Source organism: Ostrea edulis, chromosome 1 (assembly GCF_947568905.1).
Source record: "Ostrea edulis chromosome 1, xbOstEdul1.1, whole genome shotgun sequence".
NCBI lineage: Eukaryota > Metazoa > Mollusca > Bivalvia > Ostreida > Ostreidae > Ostrea > Ostrea edulis.
Window position 1 is genome coordinate 33,447,869 of NC_079164.1, and position 18,562 is coordinate 33,466,430.

The 18,562-nt window shown below is 35.4% G+C and overlaps 1 protein-coding gene across 1 annotated transcript; it reads left to right on the forward strand.

Moving 5' to 3' along the window:
- Positions 1-2,946: 2,946 nt before the first annotated feature.
- On the forward strand, positions 2,947-17,690 carry LOC125659468 (uncharacterized). The gene is made up of 4 exons (XM_056146136.1): positions 2,947-3,286; positions 9,798-13,103; positions 14,051-14,164; positions 16,443-17,690. Exons 2-4 carry the CDS (start codon positions 12,929-12,931, stop codon positions 17,201-17,203), a joined length of 1,050 nt encoding a protein of 349 aa, XP_056002111.1. The 5' UTR covers positions 2,947-3,286; positions 9,798-12,928; the 3' UTR covers positions 17,204-17,690.
- Positions 17,691-18,562: the final 872 nt, after the last annotated feature.

Sequence of the window (18,562 nt, forward strand, 5' to 3'; positions counted from 1 at the left end):
CACAAAATAATTAGGATTAACTTGTAGAATAGTCATCCCATAATTGAATCCCCCGCTCTCAGAAGGTAGATCCACGAAATAAAGTTCTAAAAGGTATGCAAAGCAGCGAGATCAGCTGGTGTCGTTGAATTCCCATTTTCAATATTGGAGTCCGCTCTGACCCCCCTCCCCCTTCGCACGTGTCGCAATATAAAAGCGGGAGGGGGGGGGGGTAAGAGAGTAAGAGGAATCTCGGATTATACGCAACTGTGTGCAGAAAAAAGTTCAATTTGTTATCATACACTTGCATATTACCGGTATTATAAAGTGAGACTTCCCCCGGAAAACTGGCTAAATTCCCCCGGAGGTTTGGCTATATAGTGAGACTTTCCCTCGGAAGTTTGTCTATATAGTGAGCTAGCCTTCTCCCGGGGGAAGTCTCACTATATAGCCAATCTTCCCCCTTTACAGTGAGGCTTCCCACCTTTACTAAATAATATCCGGAATTAAAGGAGTGTGATCATTCTATCATGGCGTGCAATCAGGGGTGGTTGCATGGTTTTAGCTTAAGAGGGGTGGGGGAGCGGACCAATCCTCAGAGGCAGTCCGCCGTAATGCCTACAGTGTGTCCATGGCTAAGCCCTGGTGGGGCTGGAACAAGCCCCTGGTGGGGCTGGGACGAAACCCCTGGTGTGATAGAGGAGACCCCCTCAGTAGAACCCCCTCTGGAAAATCTACTTTATGCCTGGTCATTTAATATTACTTTAGTAGAATTTAGGATAATGGAGAATCCAGAAGGGTATTTACGACATAAGTTGAAAATTCAAGTTAACCTCTATTCACTATTTGATTAATCGTCTATCACTTGTACTTCAGTTATAAACTCTCTTAATCAGTTAAAAGTACTCGATTTATCATATGATAGATGTCTCTAACTCAATCAATTATAGCTCGCTTTAGTTCAATTATAGCACACATTAATTCAATGATTCATTAAATTTTTTAAAATACTGATTGAAGTTGAGTATAACTGATGTGATAATATCGACCAAAGTAATCTTGATTCTATATACAATATTACACAACAAACATCTTAATTCTATATACAATATTACACAACAAACATCTTAATTCTATATACAATATTACACAACAAACATCTTAATTCTATATACAATGTTACACAACAAACATCTTAATTTTATATACAATATTACACAACAAACATCTTAATTCTATATACAATATTACACAACATATACAATATTACACAACAAACATCTTAATTCTATATACAATATTACACAACAAATATCTTAATTCTATATACAATATCACACAACAAATATCTTAATTCTATATACAATATTACACAACAAACATCTTAATTCTATATACAATATTATACAATATTACACAACAAACATCTTAATTCTATATACAATATTACACAACAAATATCTTAATTCTATATACAATATTACACAACAAATATCTTAATTCTATATACAATATCACACAACAAACATCTTAATTCTATGTACAATGTTACACAACAAACATCTTAATTCTATATACAATGTTACACAACAAACATCTTAATTCTATATACAATATTACACAATGTTACACAACAAACATCTTAATTCTTAATACAATATTACACAACAAAGGATATTTTGATGTACATACACAAAACATCTTTTCTATGGAATCACGGGGTTTTTTTTTCAATATGTTGTTGATGGGGGATTTGGTTTGCATTCATACTTGACAAAAGCAATTGATTTCAAATATGGAAAACAAATAACTAAGTTTAGAATTTCTAATCATAGGTTAAATATCGAAGTTGGTCGTCACAGGAATATCACAAGGTCCCACGCTATGTGCTCATAATGACATCGGAGATGAGTTCCATTTTATTTTGAAATGAACATTTTACTCGGTTATCAGAGAAGTATATATTTCTAAAAAATATATTATCATAAACCATGTATGTTTAAATCAGTCAATTTAATCAGTACAAAAGTGTGAAAGAATATTATGTGACCTAAGTGATTTTTTTTTAGCAAATGCCATTTTGTTTCGTAATAGTGCTACAGATGACTGAATTGATTGAATATTACTGTTAATTTGTATTACTTGCATACACTAAATGCTATAGCCAGTCTTCCGGTGGAAACTTCAAAATTAAATCAAGACCAAACACATAAGAGGGAAGCTCGCTATTGGTATAGTTTGGGAGGAGGTCTCACGACTATATAGCTAGGCTTTCCCCTGGGGAAGTCTCACTATGCAGCCAGTCTTCCGAGGGAAAGTCTCACTATGCAGCCAGTCTTCCGAGGGGAAGTCTCACTATGCAGCCAGTCTTCCGAGGGAAAGTCTCACTATGCAGCCAGTCTTCCGAGGGGAAGTCTCACTATGCAGCCAGTCTTCCGAGGGAAAGTCTCACTATGCAGCCAGTCTTCCGAGGGGAAGTCTCACTATGCAGCCAGTCTTCCGAGGGAAAGTCTCGCTTGGGGGGGGGGGGGGGGGGGGGGTCCTCACTAAATATTACACCGGCACAAGAGACGTAAAAACCGTTTAAATTTTTACCTAGAATAGAACTTACTTTGATAAGTCGGAAAGACGGAAAAACAATCAAGCCAAAAACAACATGCCTGTAAAGTTTGAACATATAAACCAAAATTCCGAAAAAAGTTTGAAGTTTCGATGACTCTTAAACCCAAAAAATAACCCGTCCTTTAGATTTTGCTGCAAGAGATCGGTGAGTAATTTTCTGACGAGTGAGTGCATTAGAAATACATACATATTATAACCTCCCAAGTCATATATGGTGTGGAAACAATAAAGAACTCTCCTTCGATGACGCGCATAGCATACATAAAGATCTAATTTCTCACGCAACTGACAGCAGGTGTCGCTTCGATACGAATGAAAATTACTTACTAGTGGGGATCAAGTGCAGTTTACAGACAGTAATGCCAGAGAGTACACGCACTACTATGCAGCATGTTCAGTATTTGCTAATACGGTATATGATATTTGTAGATGTTTAGAAGGAGCGACAAAAATTATCACCTGTTATTCGCATAATCGATCATAAGGCGGACAAAATACTATAATCAAACAAATGAAAATTGATTTTGCTAGTAGAACTGGAAAACGTCAAACATGAGCGCTCAGCATGTATTGCTGCAGAGGCGATTTAGAAAGCCGCTGGATTTGATTTCAACCGTGTGAACAGTTTTGAAATTCGCGATCGGTAACACACAACGTCGAATGAAAAAACAATACGCCTTGCAAAGTAAGTAAGATGTGTTAGGTATGGATCGATCTCTCAGAGAGGTTTTCTAATCACATTCTTTGGATGTATCTTTTACTGTTTATAGTGCTCAGATGTCCTCAGAGGGTAAGTATATCTGAATGTTCTCTCTCATATTAGATTGTTACTTAAGAAAATTCAATCATGAACAGAGATAATTCGTTTTTGATACCTAGACACGGCTGAGCATGTATATTGCCGTCCATAGAAGTTTTATAATCCATACGCAGTATGTTAGCAATATTAAAATATTTGTATGCCATAAGGGCAACGATCATAAAACGCTAACTCACGTGTCTTAACTGACGATAATTATCAAGCTAAATGTTCGTTTTTGCTTGTTGTTGAGAATCTATTGCTATAGCAACAAGATCTTCAATAACTTTATACGCCATCGAAAACGATGGTATACTTATTCCTTTAACTGACAATATCCATAAAAATTCTTAGAATCATAACACTTATGTCGGACTGAGAGCCATTCATAGAAGTGGGGTGATTTGTAAATCGATTCAGCAAGCCGGCTATGGCCATCAATGATCCCTGGTCATTGTCTTGAAGGATACTTAGCTCTTTCTATAAAGAAGGGGTCCATGGGCCTTAACGCTCACCTGAGTACCATGCATCTTATTTTCCAAAGGTCAAGACTCTTGTGTATGAAATTTAAAAACAAAATTTATGACAAACATTTCTAACATATCGGGTGATTTACCAAAGGATCCAAACAGTTTTCTCTAGAAATATTTAGTAGAAATCTCCATGCTTGTTTGCCTATGTAATAATCATAGAACTTGAACCCAGGAGTCCTAAAGTTCACAATTTTAGTAGACTACTCAATGCATGCAAACAGTTTGCCTCTTTAATGTCCAAAATTGAAGAAGGTTTTCTATGATACAATCCATTTTCAATACTCGTATATGACCAACTTGATGTCACCCTGTGACCTGAACCCAGAGGTCACAATTTTACTAGAAGACTGGGTAATCATCATAATCATGCACATATTTTGCCTCCTTGATGTTCAAAATTAAAGAAGGCGATTTTCTAAGATATAATTCAATTTCAATATATGACCAAATTAGCCCGATCATGGGACCTGAACCCTAAACACAGGGGTCGTGAATTTCATTCCACTAAGTTATTGCCCTTGGACTTAGAAAAATTGTCAGTTTCTGGACTTTTTTTTCGTAAGGTGACAGCCATGAAAAAAAAATAATTGAAAGGAGTTAAATCATAATTAAAGTGTTTTTCCCCTTCGACGCCGGTCGAGTAGGTATGTCTAGCTTAAACATTTTGCCGCAGCCGACCGCCGAGAGAGCTCATTGCTTATTATAATCATGCAAACAGTTGGACTGCCATCGTCGTAAACCCACGGTCGGTCGCGCTTCTTTTACCTCACGTGGGACACAACGCCGATATTGTCGCCGGAAGGTGTGTCTCGGCTTCTTTATGCGATTGGTCGCATTGCCATTCCTTATTGCGATATTCAACAAGTGAAAAAGCCCCCTTAGTATTTCCAGTGTTCGTGAGCACAGAAAAACATGGCTTTCGAAGCGAAGATTTTGACTACGTTAAGTTAGAAAAGTTACGAAGCTTTCAGCGAGATGCTTTACAATTTCTTTGTCAGTTTGTTTTGAAATTAATTTTATTCAAAATATAAACATACCTAACAAACTATCTCTTTCCTCCTTCATCTGGTCCACTTTCGTGACCATTAACGCGTTGAGTTTGCATTCCCGATTTAATTTATTCGTACAAAGGCTGCATGCAAATGATTGATTGATTGATGTTTTCCGCCATACTCAACAATTTCTGCAAATGATGTGTCTGTTTGGTGAAAGTTTAGGCACTCTAGAGCATAGCTGTACTGTTCAAGTGAAGTTTTTGACGACAGAGCCCTGTAACCCTGATCTTTGATAGTGGCACAATACACACACTTTTACTGCTGACGCTTAGAGTTCCGGGAATACTTTCGGCGATTCCCATTGGTCCTCGATAGGTCACGTAAGGTCATGCACTTTGATGAGTTATGCGAAAATATTGGCATTGTGTCCCACGGGAGGTAAAAGAAGTGTGACCGATGTGGGTTTGACTGCTTGGTGTTCAGGAATAAAGCTTTTTTCACAAAAAAAATTTTGGGCATAAAAACATATTTTTGTGAGACAAAAGTCATTTTGTTATGACAGAATTAAATTTCGTCTCACAAAATTCAATTTTGTCTTACAAAATTTACTTTTGTCAGAATAATTCTCAGTTTTGTTTACAAATTAGTTTACAATTCTAAATTAAACTAATTTGCATAACTGTTGATACAAAATTGAATATTGACTGCAAAAATGAATTTTGTCATGACAAAAGTGACTTTTGTCCATTGAACGATAATTTTGTATAACAGTATTCATTTTTGTGATTTGTTATGCTAATCTGAACTCATTTTTGTTGAACAAAACTGACTTTTGTCCACATAAAACTGGATTTCAAGCACAAAATCGCAAGAGTTTCATTTGGCGCCCAGGGTCCATACCAGCTAAATAACACGGACCGTTACCAACAACAGAGCACATTCAACAACATCGAATTGAAATCAAACAACAAACTTAATTGCTTTCGTTTTGTCCACAACACTAGCACATTATACGTGTACAATATATTGATGTTTACCTCCACTCTTCCCTTCTGTTGCATATGTTTACTGTTATCTATATAGAGGGTTTAACAGTTGCTATTTATATAGAGGGTTTAACAGTTCTTTTTAACAGTTGTTATCTATATAGAGGGTTTAACAGTTGTATATATTTTACTGTTATCTATATAGAGGGTTTAACAGTTGTATATACCTTACTGTTATTTATATAGAGGGTTTAACAGTTGTATATATTTCATTGTTATCTATATAGAGGGTTTAACAGTTGTATATATCTTACTGTTATTTATATAGAGGGTTTAACAGTTGTATATATTTCATTGTTATCTATATAGAGGGTTTAACAGTTGTATATATTTTACTGTTATCTATATAGAGGGTTTAACAGCTGTATGTATCTTACTGTTATCTATATAGAGGGTTTAGCAATTGTATATATTTTACTGTTATCTATATAGAGGGTTTAACAGTTGTATATATCTTACTGTTATTTATATAGAGGGTTTAACAGGTGTATATATTTTACTGTTATCTATATAGAGGGTTTAACAGTTGTATATATTTTACTGTTATCTATATAGAGGGTTTAACAAATGTATATATTTTACTGTTATCTATATAGAGGGTTTAACAGTTGTATATATCTTACTGTTATCTATATAGAGGGTTTAACAGTTGTATATATCTTACTGTTGTCTATATAGAGGGTTTAACAGTTGTATATATCTTACTGTTATCTATATAGAGGGTTTAACAGTTGTATATATTTCACTGTTATCTATATAGAGGGTTTAACAGTTGTATATATTTCACTGTTATCTATATAGAGGGTTTAACAGTTGTATATATTTCACTGTTATTTATATAGAGGGTTTAACAGTTGTATATATTTCACTGTTATCTATATAGAGGGTTTAACAGTTGTATATACCTTACTGTTATCTATGTAGAGGGTTACTTGTCATGATATGCCTGATAACAGACTTGTTGTTGTTATGTACAAATGAGATAATGCAATTTATCGTTTATTAGTTTATACTTCATATGCATGTATGTTGTAAATTCCATTAAATGACCAGTTTTATTCTTAAAAGGGGAACTGTGTGTTTTTACAGTAGGTAAAGGCAAACAGTTATAGGTACCGGAACTGAACATAAAATTTGTGGCATTTACAATAGACATTATGGTTGGTTTTTCTATCTGTCTTTCTATTTGTAAAAAAAACAAGTCTATAGATATTGGGAGTAATCTGAGTATATAGATATTGTTTATTATTAATCTGAAAGAGGACACGGCTTGAAAGAGTAATCCACCATACCTTTACTTTGTCTGTATGAACGTATTTTATTCGGAGTTTACTTCTTATTTCAAACAGCATGCAATATGGATGTGCCGTATACAGATAGAACCGTGTGTCTGATATTCCTTCAGACTTCTCTGTGGAACCTTTATGTCGATATCAGTAATACTGGGAGGGAAATGCACAATTCCTGTCCTGACCACCGATATTTTCCTATCTTAATTAGTGAATATAAATAATATATCCTACTTTACTGAAAACAAGGCTTGCAATTCGCGCCATGTTGGATTACGCCTGGGGGATTTTAATGACTATATCATAGAGATTTTACCGCTGCATTCCGAATCTTTTCAAATCTATAATAATTATGATGAAATAAAATATGCTTTGCGTCGTAGCTCAAGAATAATACTTTTTGCATAATTACTTTTTTGTATGATTTTCAAGTTAATCCAGTTTTGAAAAACCTCGCTTTGAATATCCAACCCTCCGCAAGATGAATTTCTGAGGAGAAAAAAAGGCAACAGAAATAAAGCAAACTAGCAGACAGATAAACAAACTTTGCCACAAGTTAGCTACTTCCACTTTGCAATGACAATTAATGAGGATTAACACACCTGTGAAATCTGATATGGATAGAATATGGAGAATATTTACAGGATACTTTTAGAATTGAAAAGTTAAAAAAAAAATAGATAAAAATAAAAACTCCTGCTAGACTCAAACCTGCGATCTACAAATCAGCTACTGAGCTACCAGTCTAGGCGATTAGGTTTAAAAGGAATTTACATATATGTTGCTGATATCTATATTTTCATTCAAGTTTTATAAAGGAAGTCAGCCGTTATGACGATGTGTTGTTCCACCTTACGTCACTTGCCTTTTTCACGAAGTTTCTGACATTGGACTACGTTCATAACATACCCAAATACCGTATCACGACTTTCGACTTGTCCTCAAGTTTAGTGGTCGAAGGTTTCTGTGTAAAGACTACTAGACATCTTCTTTGGAAATCTAAAATTACAGAATTTAAGATTTATAATCAAATTACAACTTATCAATTTAAATTTGAAAAATTACATATTAAGTTCAGGAATACCACTGATTCGGCCTTGGTAAGTTTCCATATAATCACTTAGAATTCCGTTTACTATATATTTTCAGACTACTAGTATGTCGATGATGTCCGAAAATAAATTACCATATATAGTAAACGAATGGTCAAAAATCGAATACTTTTCGACCGTGGAAGTAAAAACATGAAAACTCGACAATCTTGGGACAAAATGCAACAATATTATACATGTAATTTGTTATCACAGTAAATCGGACAGCTGTAGAAAATATCGCAAAGTCCAACAAGAGTGGAGACGTGTAGACCTTGTGATCATACTGTGGGTCTATGGAATATTCTCAGTATGCAATGTCTACAATTTGCAACATGCTATGTATTCTTGCAGTAGAGACAAACGAATAGATAATCAATTATTGCTCTCTTCAACTGAATTAATGATATCTTTAATTCATTTGAAGAGAGCAATAATTCTTTTAGAGAGAGCAATTTTATAATTAAAGATATCTTCAATTCAACGTATCCACAATTGAATTAATGATCTCTTTAATTGAATTGTTGCTCTCTTTAAAAGAATTGATGCGAACATTAATTCTTTATACAAAAGCATTGTAAATAATTAAAGATATCTTCGATTGAATTAGAGAGATCATCAAAATATTTATATCGAGCTCTAAATTAATCATTGCGAGCAATATTTGTACGAAATTGATGCTCTCATCAATTGAATTGAAGAGAGCAATAACTGAATTAATGCGCGCATCAAATCTATTATTGCTCTCATTAATTCAATTGATGCGCGCATTAATTCAATTGATGAGAGCAATAATTGAATTGAAGTGCGCATTAATTTTTTTGATGGGAGCAATGTTGATTTAATGCGTGCATTAATTCAATTAAAGAGAGCAATAATTGAATTGATGATATCTTCAATTATTTGAGTTTATGTTAATTTGGTGCTCCATATATCACGAGCTCCTAAATCGCTATAAGGAGATAATTATCTTCTTATAAAGAGATGATGAACTCGTTATAACGAGATGATTAACTTACTGTAACGAGATACTAACTCGTTATAATGTGTAAATTTTCTTCTTTCTCAAAAAGGAGCCCATCAGGCTTCCGTAGAAGATGAATAATCATAAATGAAATCGACGAAACAATTTGATTTTGTGACATTGACAACCATTAAATTAAGTTTTCACGAATGAAATCACGAATTTTTATCCCAATGAGTATATTTGTTTATTCGGTGTGTAGGAGTTTGTAAGTTTTAACTGATAAGGCGCCGGATATACCTACTAACGCGGTGAATATGTAGAAAGGATTTGAAAGTTCCTACTCATTCAACAGTATATAAGTTCAAATATATGACTCAGATTGATTGTGTCCCATTATTAGAAACATTTGTTAGTTCGTTTGATTAAAGATTTTATTCACTATTAATTTTTTATGATCACTTTCTTCTATTTAATAGAAATCATGAAAATTTGATCCCTGTCAGCTCTAATGGGATGTGACGTCAGCAAATCAACAGACGTAATTGAAAATGAAGAGATTGAAAGTGAAACCTTCGATTTCACAGACACACAGATAGACACGATACGAAGCACGTGGCCAATCTTGGCAAATGATATGGCGGATATTGGGACAAAGGTGTTTCTGAAAATTTTCCTCGTGGAGCCAAAATTAAAATACACATTTCCTTTATTCAGGTACTATTGTCAATATTTTTGTCTTTTATTGAAATTTAAACAGGAAAGAAATATCTGATCTAGAAAAAGTGGTACTGCCTTTTTAAGCGTAGTCATATCTTATAGTTATAATCTTACAAATAAAACATGCATTTCTCTTTGACATGCTCACTTGAAATAAAGTTGTTTTTTTTTTAAAAAAGAATATTAGTATTGTAAAAATCCATTTCATGTAAATACTTAAAATCACTATTCTCTGGGTATCCAAGCGAAATGTTCTTGTTGCCAAACGAGACTCTAATTTCACTGTTCTTGCTGCAAAAAAACACCCGGAAATGCCATCTTAGAAAACTTCAAAATTTCGAACACTTTATCGAACAATTGCAGAAGAAAATTGGACGAAGATGAAAATTGTCTGGAGGCGATGGAACACTTCCTGTCTCAGCTAGTTGTATGAAACAATCATTTTATCAAAATATCTCACTGCATGGGTGGATAATAGGCCGTAATTGTAATGGAATTTTTGTGGACTTTCTCTCTGGAAACTTACGTAATGAATAGATGATGTCAGAAAATTGACATAGAATATCGATTTCAGGCAAGAAAGATATTTAATTTTTATGGCTATGCGAAATTGATTAATGATAAGTAAATACTTTTGCCGGGGTTAATATGCCTACAGGAATGATTCATTCTCATTTTTCTTTTTTGAGCTGCATTGTATACATAGGAAGATATTCAAACTCCACTGCGAACTCTGGGAGCAATTATGTAAGGTTTAAGCTAGTACCTCATTTAACACACCAAAACACCTCAAATGATAAATAACTTTTTATCAATACTCTCTAAGTGTGCTAGGAAAGAGGTTCGATTTTTGTTTTGTTTTTGTTCATGGATTAATTGCAATTAGTATAATGGAATATACTGGAAATACGTACTAAAATTGCTTTCATCGGAATCGATTTCAGCTCAGTCTTAAAGGTCGAGGGAGATAGAGAGAAAAAGTCTACAGTTTGTCATGTTTAATGCATAAGGTATTATGACTGTAAAATGCATCGGGGAATCGTTAAAACGCATTACTAGAGGATATATATTCAGGAATACGGTCTCGTATCGCAAAATAAAAACAAAAATATCTAAAATATGATATGAGATAATATTCTGGAGCATGTTTCGGTGACTGACCAGAATCGGTGACCTTTTGTTTACGTGTGCGCGTTGTCGTTTCCGGGTGTAATTTGCGTCATAAATTTCGCCGTAGTGTTTGCAAACATATATAGAGTACGTCTTCAATTTTTTTCCGAAAATGAACTACTAGAAGGAGAGTATGCAAACAATCAACACGAGCACCCCAAAAATAAGCCCATTTACTTATTACTTTTTCAAGCAAACCTTCAAATTAATATAAAGTATACCAAAAGTCTAGAATTCTACACTATGTTATTTTATTCATTGATTCCTCCTGTATATACGTTTTATGTTTTTGTTACGAAAATATATTCAATTAACGTACCAATGAATTTGGAATTTTTGGATGAAAGTAAAGGAATTTAATTACTTTAAAGGTAGGTGTGTAATTTATTTATCTAATCCAAGTGATTAATGAGAAAATCGCGGTTTATCACTTAGGTCACCGAAACTGGTCAGTCGACGATACATGTATTTACAATTATAATGATCCATCTCCCGTTAAAGATCAAATCAAAACATCTCAACAACGATATGGCATAACGTGCATAGTGTAATATTGCATTTCATTTCCTTTCTTCTTTTTATCTTCTAGTGACATGGAAGAACATGAACTACTGCATCATCCAATTTTCATTGATCACGTGACTCGATTTATGCAAATCATCGACTATTTGGTGGAAAATCTCGACGAACAAAAATCAGACTTTCAGCAAGTTTTGCTAATGCTAGGTGCCAAGCACGCAACATTTCCGGGATTTCATGTGTCTCATTTCAATGTGTTTACAAAAGCGCTTCTCGAAGTATGGGAGAGTGCCATTGGTGAGGAGTTCATACCGGAAGTTCAAAAGTGTTGGACACAGCTATTTGCCTACATAATGCGATACATTTTGCAAGGTTACGAACTCTACATCAACGAGTGCCAAGACGACATAGTAGAGGATAAAACTTAAAACAGAATTAGAAACTACGAATGTTGCATGTATCGTGAAATTGAATAAAACTCAGTGTCAGACATCTCGCATTGTAATTAAAATCGTGGAATATAATTCGAAGTATATTGGATCTATCTTATGTAATATGTAGCATTTGATTGTATCAACTCCAGAATTTATTAAAATTTTATCATTTAGTTAAAAGCGGAAAAGTTTATCGACTACACAGCTATAGCTGATGGTATACAAGATCAGTCTTATGCCGGTACAACGGTAAAACATCACACTTGTTTTGAATGTAAAGTATGTGTAAAACACGTCGAACGCTCTGATAACATTGTTTCCCCGGCTGTGTGATTCGACCCACGGGAAGTCAACCTCCCAAGGATCCTCTTCCTCACAATGCATACCTGCTGAATTTAAAGCCCGACTGTCATGCAAGGCTGATGATCAATAAACAATCACGGCATTAATCAGATCTGTTAGATGATTTGCCTTCATTCATATCCCGCTCTGCATTGTTTCAAAGGCTGTCTTAATGCGATACCTCGCGGCTTTTTCTATAAGCTATCATTTAGAATCCGGAGCTGTCGCTGCTCAAATGTCAAAACTTAATGTTTTCAAAACGATATTTTGATTATGAGATGTCCCTTAGATTAGAATTCATATATTCTTTTTTAAACTTATTTTCGTTATTTGATGTTTGAATGTGATTTATGGAAGCAAAAGGAATGAATATCGGATCGGAAATGATGATCGTTATTTGCTGATTCTTTGATCCGCCAACCAATATGAATTATGGATACTTTACTCCGGATTTCTCGGATGTCGATGTGCCCCTAGATGAGGGAATTGATTATGAGGACAATGTGACATCGAAACTCCAAAAATCTCGAAGTAACAGTGCCATCAGTACCCGGAGTCTTTGTTCTGCACTCGGAAGTCACATGGAGATTAGAGCAAAAAGTACGTAACCACAGCACTCAGTGTCCATTGTACGAAATTACAGAACTCAGAGTGTCTATTGTACGTAACTACATCACTCACAGTGTCTATTGTACGTAACTACAGCACTCACAGTGTCTATTGTACGTAACTACAGAACTCAGAGTGTCTATTGTACAGAACTCAGGGTGTCTATTGTACAGAACTCAGGGTGTCTATTGTACGTAACTACAGAACTCAGAGTGTCTATTGTACAGAACTCAGGGTGTCTATTGTACAGAACTCAGGGTGTCTTTTGTACAGAACTCACAGTGTATATTGTACAGAACTTAGGGTGTCTATTGTACGTAACTACAGCACAGAGTGTCTATTGTACGTAACTATAGCACTCATACTGTCTATTGTACAGAACTCGGAGTGTCTATTGTACAGAACTCAGGGTGTCTATTGTACGTAACTACAGCACTCAGAGTGTCTATTGTACGAAACTACAGCACTCAGAGTATCTATTGTACGTAACTACAGCACTCAGAGTGTCTATTGTACGAAACTACAGCACTCAGAGTGTCTATTGTACGTAACTACAGCACTCAGAGTGTCTATTGTACGAAACTACAGCACTCAGAGTGTATATTGTACGAAACTACAGAACTCAGAGTGTCTATTGTATGTAACTACAGCACTCAGAGTGTCTATTGTACGAAACTACAGAACTTAGAGTGTCTATTGTACGTAACTACAGCACTCGGAGTGTTTATTGTACAGAACTCAGAGTATCTATTGTACGTAACTACATAACTCAGAGTGTATATTGTACTAAACTAAAGAACTCAGAGTGTCTACTGTAAGTGCCTACAATACTCGATTTCTATCGTACACGTTGAAAGCTTGTTGTTGAAGTTAGTATTCATGATTTTAAATAATGAAAAAGATACTTCGTATTATAAGTTTGAATTTGATTTTGAAAGGCCAACATCTTCATGACGCCACCATAACCCCTCCACAACATTATGAGGTACCTCTCCACCAGCTCCGAGGACTTAGAGGAATGTACCGTACAGAAAACCTTCCACAGGCTAAAGGTAATCCACAGAAACCTCCCACAGACCAAAGTTAATGTCCACATAAAACCTCCCACAGACCAAAGGTAATGTCCACACAAAACCTCCCACAGGTCAAAAGTAATGTCCACACAAAACCTCCCACAGACCAAAGGTAATGTCCACACAAAACCTCCCACAGACCAAAGGTAATGTCCACACAAAACCTCCCACAGACCAAAAGTAATGTCCACACAAAACCTCCCACAGGTCAAAAGTAATATCCACACAAAACCTCCCACAGACCAAAGGTAATGTCCACACAAAACCTCCCACAGACCAAAGGTAATGTCCACACAAAACCTCCCACAGACCAAAAGTAATGTCCACACAAAACCTCCCACAGGTCAAAAGTAATGTCCACACAAAACCTCCCACAGGTCAAAAGTAATGTCCACACAAAACCTCCCACAGACCAAAGGTAATGTCCCCACAAAACCTCCCACAGACCAAAGTCCACACAAAACTTTCTTTTTCCACTAATGTGTAATCGATATCAGATGACAGAAACTTACGGAAGTTTTCACTCACACCCTCCTTCGAAGTATTTAGATTTCTCTCTCTCTCTCTCTCTCTCTCTCTCTCTCTCTCTCTCTCTCTCTCGTCAATAACCATTACATATACTAAGATATATTTAGCAGAGCCAATTTTATCACACCGATACTTCCAATCATCATTCAGAATTAAACTCCATAGACGGACATCTGCGTTTGACCCGGTGGATGCGCCATCTTGTCATTTCTATTTTCTGTCTTCTGTCACCATTCGTTAGCATTGATTTATGACTAAATGCAGATGATGTTTAAAAAAAATTAATGCGCTAGCTGTCAGTATTTTTTTTAAGAACACAACAGATCTGCTCAGCTTTTAACAGTTTCGACCTTTCCTAGTAATCCTATAATGACTAGCAATCGACATGAAGTGGTTCATCGTCGGAACCCAAGGGATTTTTCTCCGTAATACCACCTGCAATTGAATGCAGTGTAACGGAGAGGAAACCCGTGGGTTCCGACGATGGAAGTGGTTAATCCTAAAGAGAAATGATATTTGTTTTCCCAGTATCATTATACACTTGGGAACGAAGAAAAGTGCTTTGAACATATATTATGTATCTCATGAAAATGACTGGACAGAACAAGGAAAACTGCCAAATTTTCAGGACAACCCGTCCATTTTCAGGACCGACTTATCACCTGTAAAAACTACACAAATGAACAAACATTCTAAGCTAAAGCTAGTTTCTTCAATAAACTGTATGATTTTCCTTTGGATAAAAGATAAAAGACAGAAAGTAGATAGACGGACAGACAGATAGATACATGTAGCACTAGATTCCGACAAAACCCGATACCTTTAAGTGTTGGATTCATAGAGTGGTTACAAGGTCAAATGCAAAAATTACATAAAGCAATAAAATGACTAATGATACAACCAATATTAGATAAATCTTAGGGACTACCTGTTCCTTCCTAGGGACTAGGATTTGCGGCATTGATCACTGTTCGTTACCTTCACTCTTTTTTACGCGAAACCTTTTTGTTTGTCCTAGAGAAGGGACACACACGTATCTATACTGAGAGAGAGAGAGAGAGAGAGAGAGAGAGAGAGAGAGAGAGAGAGAGAGAGAGACGAACGCTAACCATTCTTATGTATTTAGAAGTATTGAACTAATGAAATTTACATTTATCATTGATATAGAAATCTATTTATCATTGAGCATGACTTTATTAACAGATATATATGTATATAGAAATTTCCTCTTCTATTGGTCATGAATTAATCAACAAATGTAATATCAGACCTTAATCAAAGTGATAGCGACTGGTAATCTAGGTTGCATTCAGTGCAGAAGAATGCCAACAGATAATATTCTAAAGTGTCGGAAACAATACAATCATCGTGCGGATCCACAATTGGAAGAAAAAAACTCAACATTTAAATAGTCTATATATGAATATTAACCTGAGAAAAGTATACTGTACATATATGATTAGTTAATTGAAAACAAGGTATACTGTTTTATTCATTATCTGTTGCTAGTGCGATATTTTTACGCGACAGATTTGAGTTGAACGGGCTTTGTCTTTATGGCAGTTTATGCACATCATTTTGAAATGAAAGCAACATTCTAAATATATATGACATAGTGTTCTCTGACATCAGTGGGGCCAAGAGATCTTTGGCTGCACTTTTTTCTGGAAATCGTCAAAAAAACCATTCATATGCATTGCCTTAAAAAAAATTTGAACTTCCTTTACAGATTTAGAAACACTGCATCTTATCAACCACATGTTGAAATGTGACTCCAGTGTTTACAGGCCAAGGAAAGAGCGTTCGTTATTTTCCGGGAGAGTCCGGAATACGCAGCGATCACAGAACAGTCCGTTACATTTCCATCTACGTCGGGAACAGACCCTGCCTGCAATGCACCTAAAACCCGGCTTTAGCAGGACAACTACCTCAAAGAAGTTCCAAATTCCTAGAATAGAACTACACAGCCCAGAGACTATCGACCTAAATGCTTATTCAGGCAAATTACTTCGGAGACCAGCTGTTCGACCAACTAACCCCCTAGCAGATACAGACCCCCTTTTTTTCAAATACACTCAGACAATTGACTTAAAGCCCAAGGTTTTCAAAACTCCTCAGGAGCAGGAAGCTTACTACGAGGACAAATACCCACTCCTTCTTCATGCAAACCCCAGCGACGCCAAAACTCCCCGCAAACCGAAGGAAACAAAGAAAGCGGAAGTTATCGAAGATCCGGCTCTAGAGCGCAGACTCACAGTGATATCGAGGCTGGGCTACTTAAAGGAAGCTGTAGATGGTTTAGAAAACGAAACAGATGACTGCGAATTCCTCACTGAACTCAGGGACCCTGTTTTTGATCCAACAAATTTTCCGTGGAATCGGTCAGAACACCGGGTTGACGAAGTTCCAAACACTCCTGCAGTTACGCCGTTTAGCAGCCACAGTTCTTCAGAGGGGTCTAGTCATTCTAGTAGTCCACGAAATCGATAACATGTATTTTGAAATATAGAATATGTATATAAATATGAATTTTGTTTCAAAGAAGCAGAGGAAAGATCTTTCGAACACTTGCATAATTAATTTTTTTTTTATAATTTATTCTTTTTCCATATTCACATAATCATCAGTAATAGTAATGAAGATACATATTAATCATTTTATACATTCTCACACCATCTCACACTCTTTCACACTACTAATTCAGCATTATTGGTTGAATACTTCTTATTCTAAGTTACAGATCAAAAATAGTTTTCCAGTTTTCCCAAAGTCTGTCAAATTTCAAAACTTCACATGATTTAATTGCTACAAATTTTCAACTTTGTATTTGAAAGAAAGATAATGTATCAACCCAGTAATATGAGGAATTTTGTTTTGTTTTGAACAATTGAAAACATATTGTTTGGTATACAGAATTATGAAATTAACAACTTTATTACATAACTAAATTTTGATAAATTGATTTAGTCCACAAAGATCCATATTGTTCAGTTATTGGTTTTTTAGGGGTGTCAATTTGATCAGAACGCTGCATTCAGATTAGGAAATCGAGGTCAAAAGATATAGGGCTCACGGCAGGTGTGACCGGTCGACAGGGGATGCTTATTCTTCCTAGACACCTGATCCCACCTCTGGTGTGTCCAGGGGTCCGTGTTTGTCCAACTCTCTATTTTGTATTGCTTATAGGAGGTATGAGATTGATCACTGTTCGTTATATTCGCCTTCTAATGATATAAATCAAGAAATTAATATATATATATATATATATATATATATATATATATATATATATATAGATGCAGTATGTATATATACATAATTTCAAAAAGATATCGGAGTGTGTGTCTGCTTACGAATCATGATGATCCTCACACACACTATACACGACCATTCCTCACGATAAATTAAAGACTAGACTTTTTGACATCATAGACAGTTCCTTCTTAAACAAAAATGGAAGAAAAAGATATTCCTATCTAGTGATCAGTCATCTAAAAACTTACTTTGTTAAACACCACTTTGATTCCACGCACAAGTACTTTGAAGTTGAAATAAAAAATATGCTAGAGTTCCTCATTGACAATATCTTCGTGGTCTTTGGTGATCATGTCTTCCAACAGTCTGTATGAATTCCCATGGGCACGAATTGTGCTCCTTTGTTAGCTGACCTGTTTCTATATTCATATGAAGCAGAATTTATTCAAAAACATCTACGTGAGAAGAAGAAATCTCTTGTCGTGGCCTTCAATTCGACATTTAGACATATCGACGACGTTTTATCTATTAACAATAATAACTTTCATTCATATGTCGATTCGATATATCCCTGTGAGCTCGAAATAAAAGACA

Coding starts and splice junctions, on each gene's coding strand:
- LOC125659468 (XM_056146136.1), top strand. CDS start 12,929: ATGAATTATGGATACTTTACTCCGGATTTCTCGGATGTCGATGTGCCC. Junction 13,104..14,050: donor CATGGAGATTAGAGCAAAAA/GTACGTAACCAC, acceptor TGATTTTGAAAG/GCCAACATCTTCATGACGCC. Junction 14,165..16,442: donor AAACCTTCCACAGGCTAAAG/GTAATCCACAGA, acceptor CTTCCTTTACAG/ATTTAGAAACACTGCATCTT.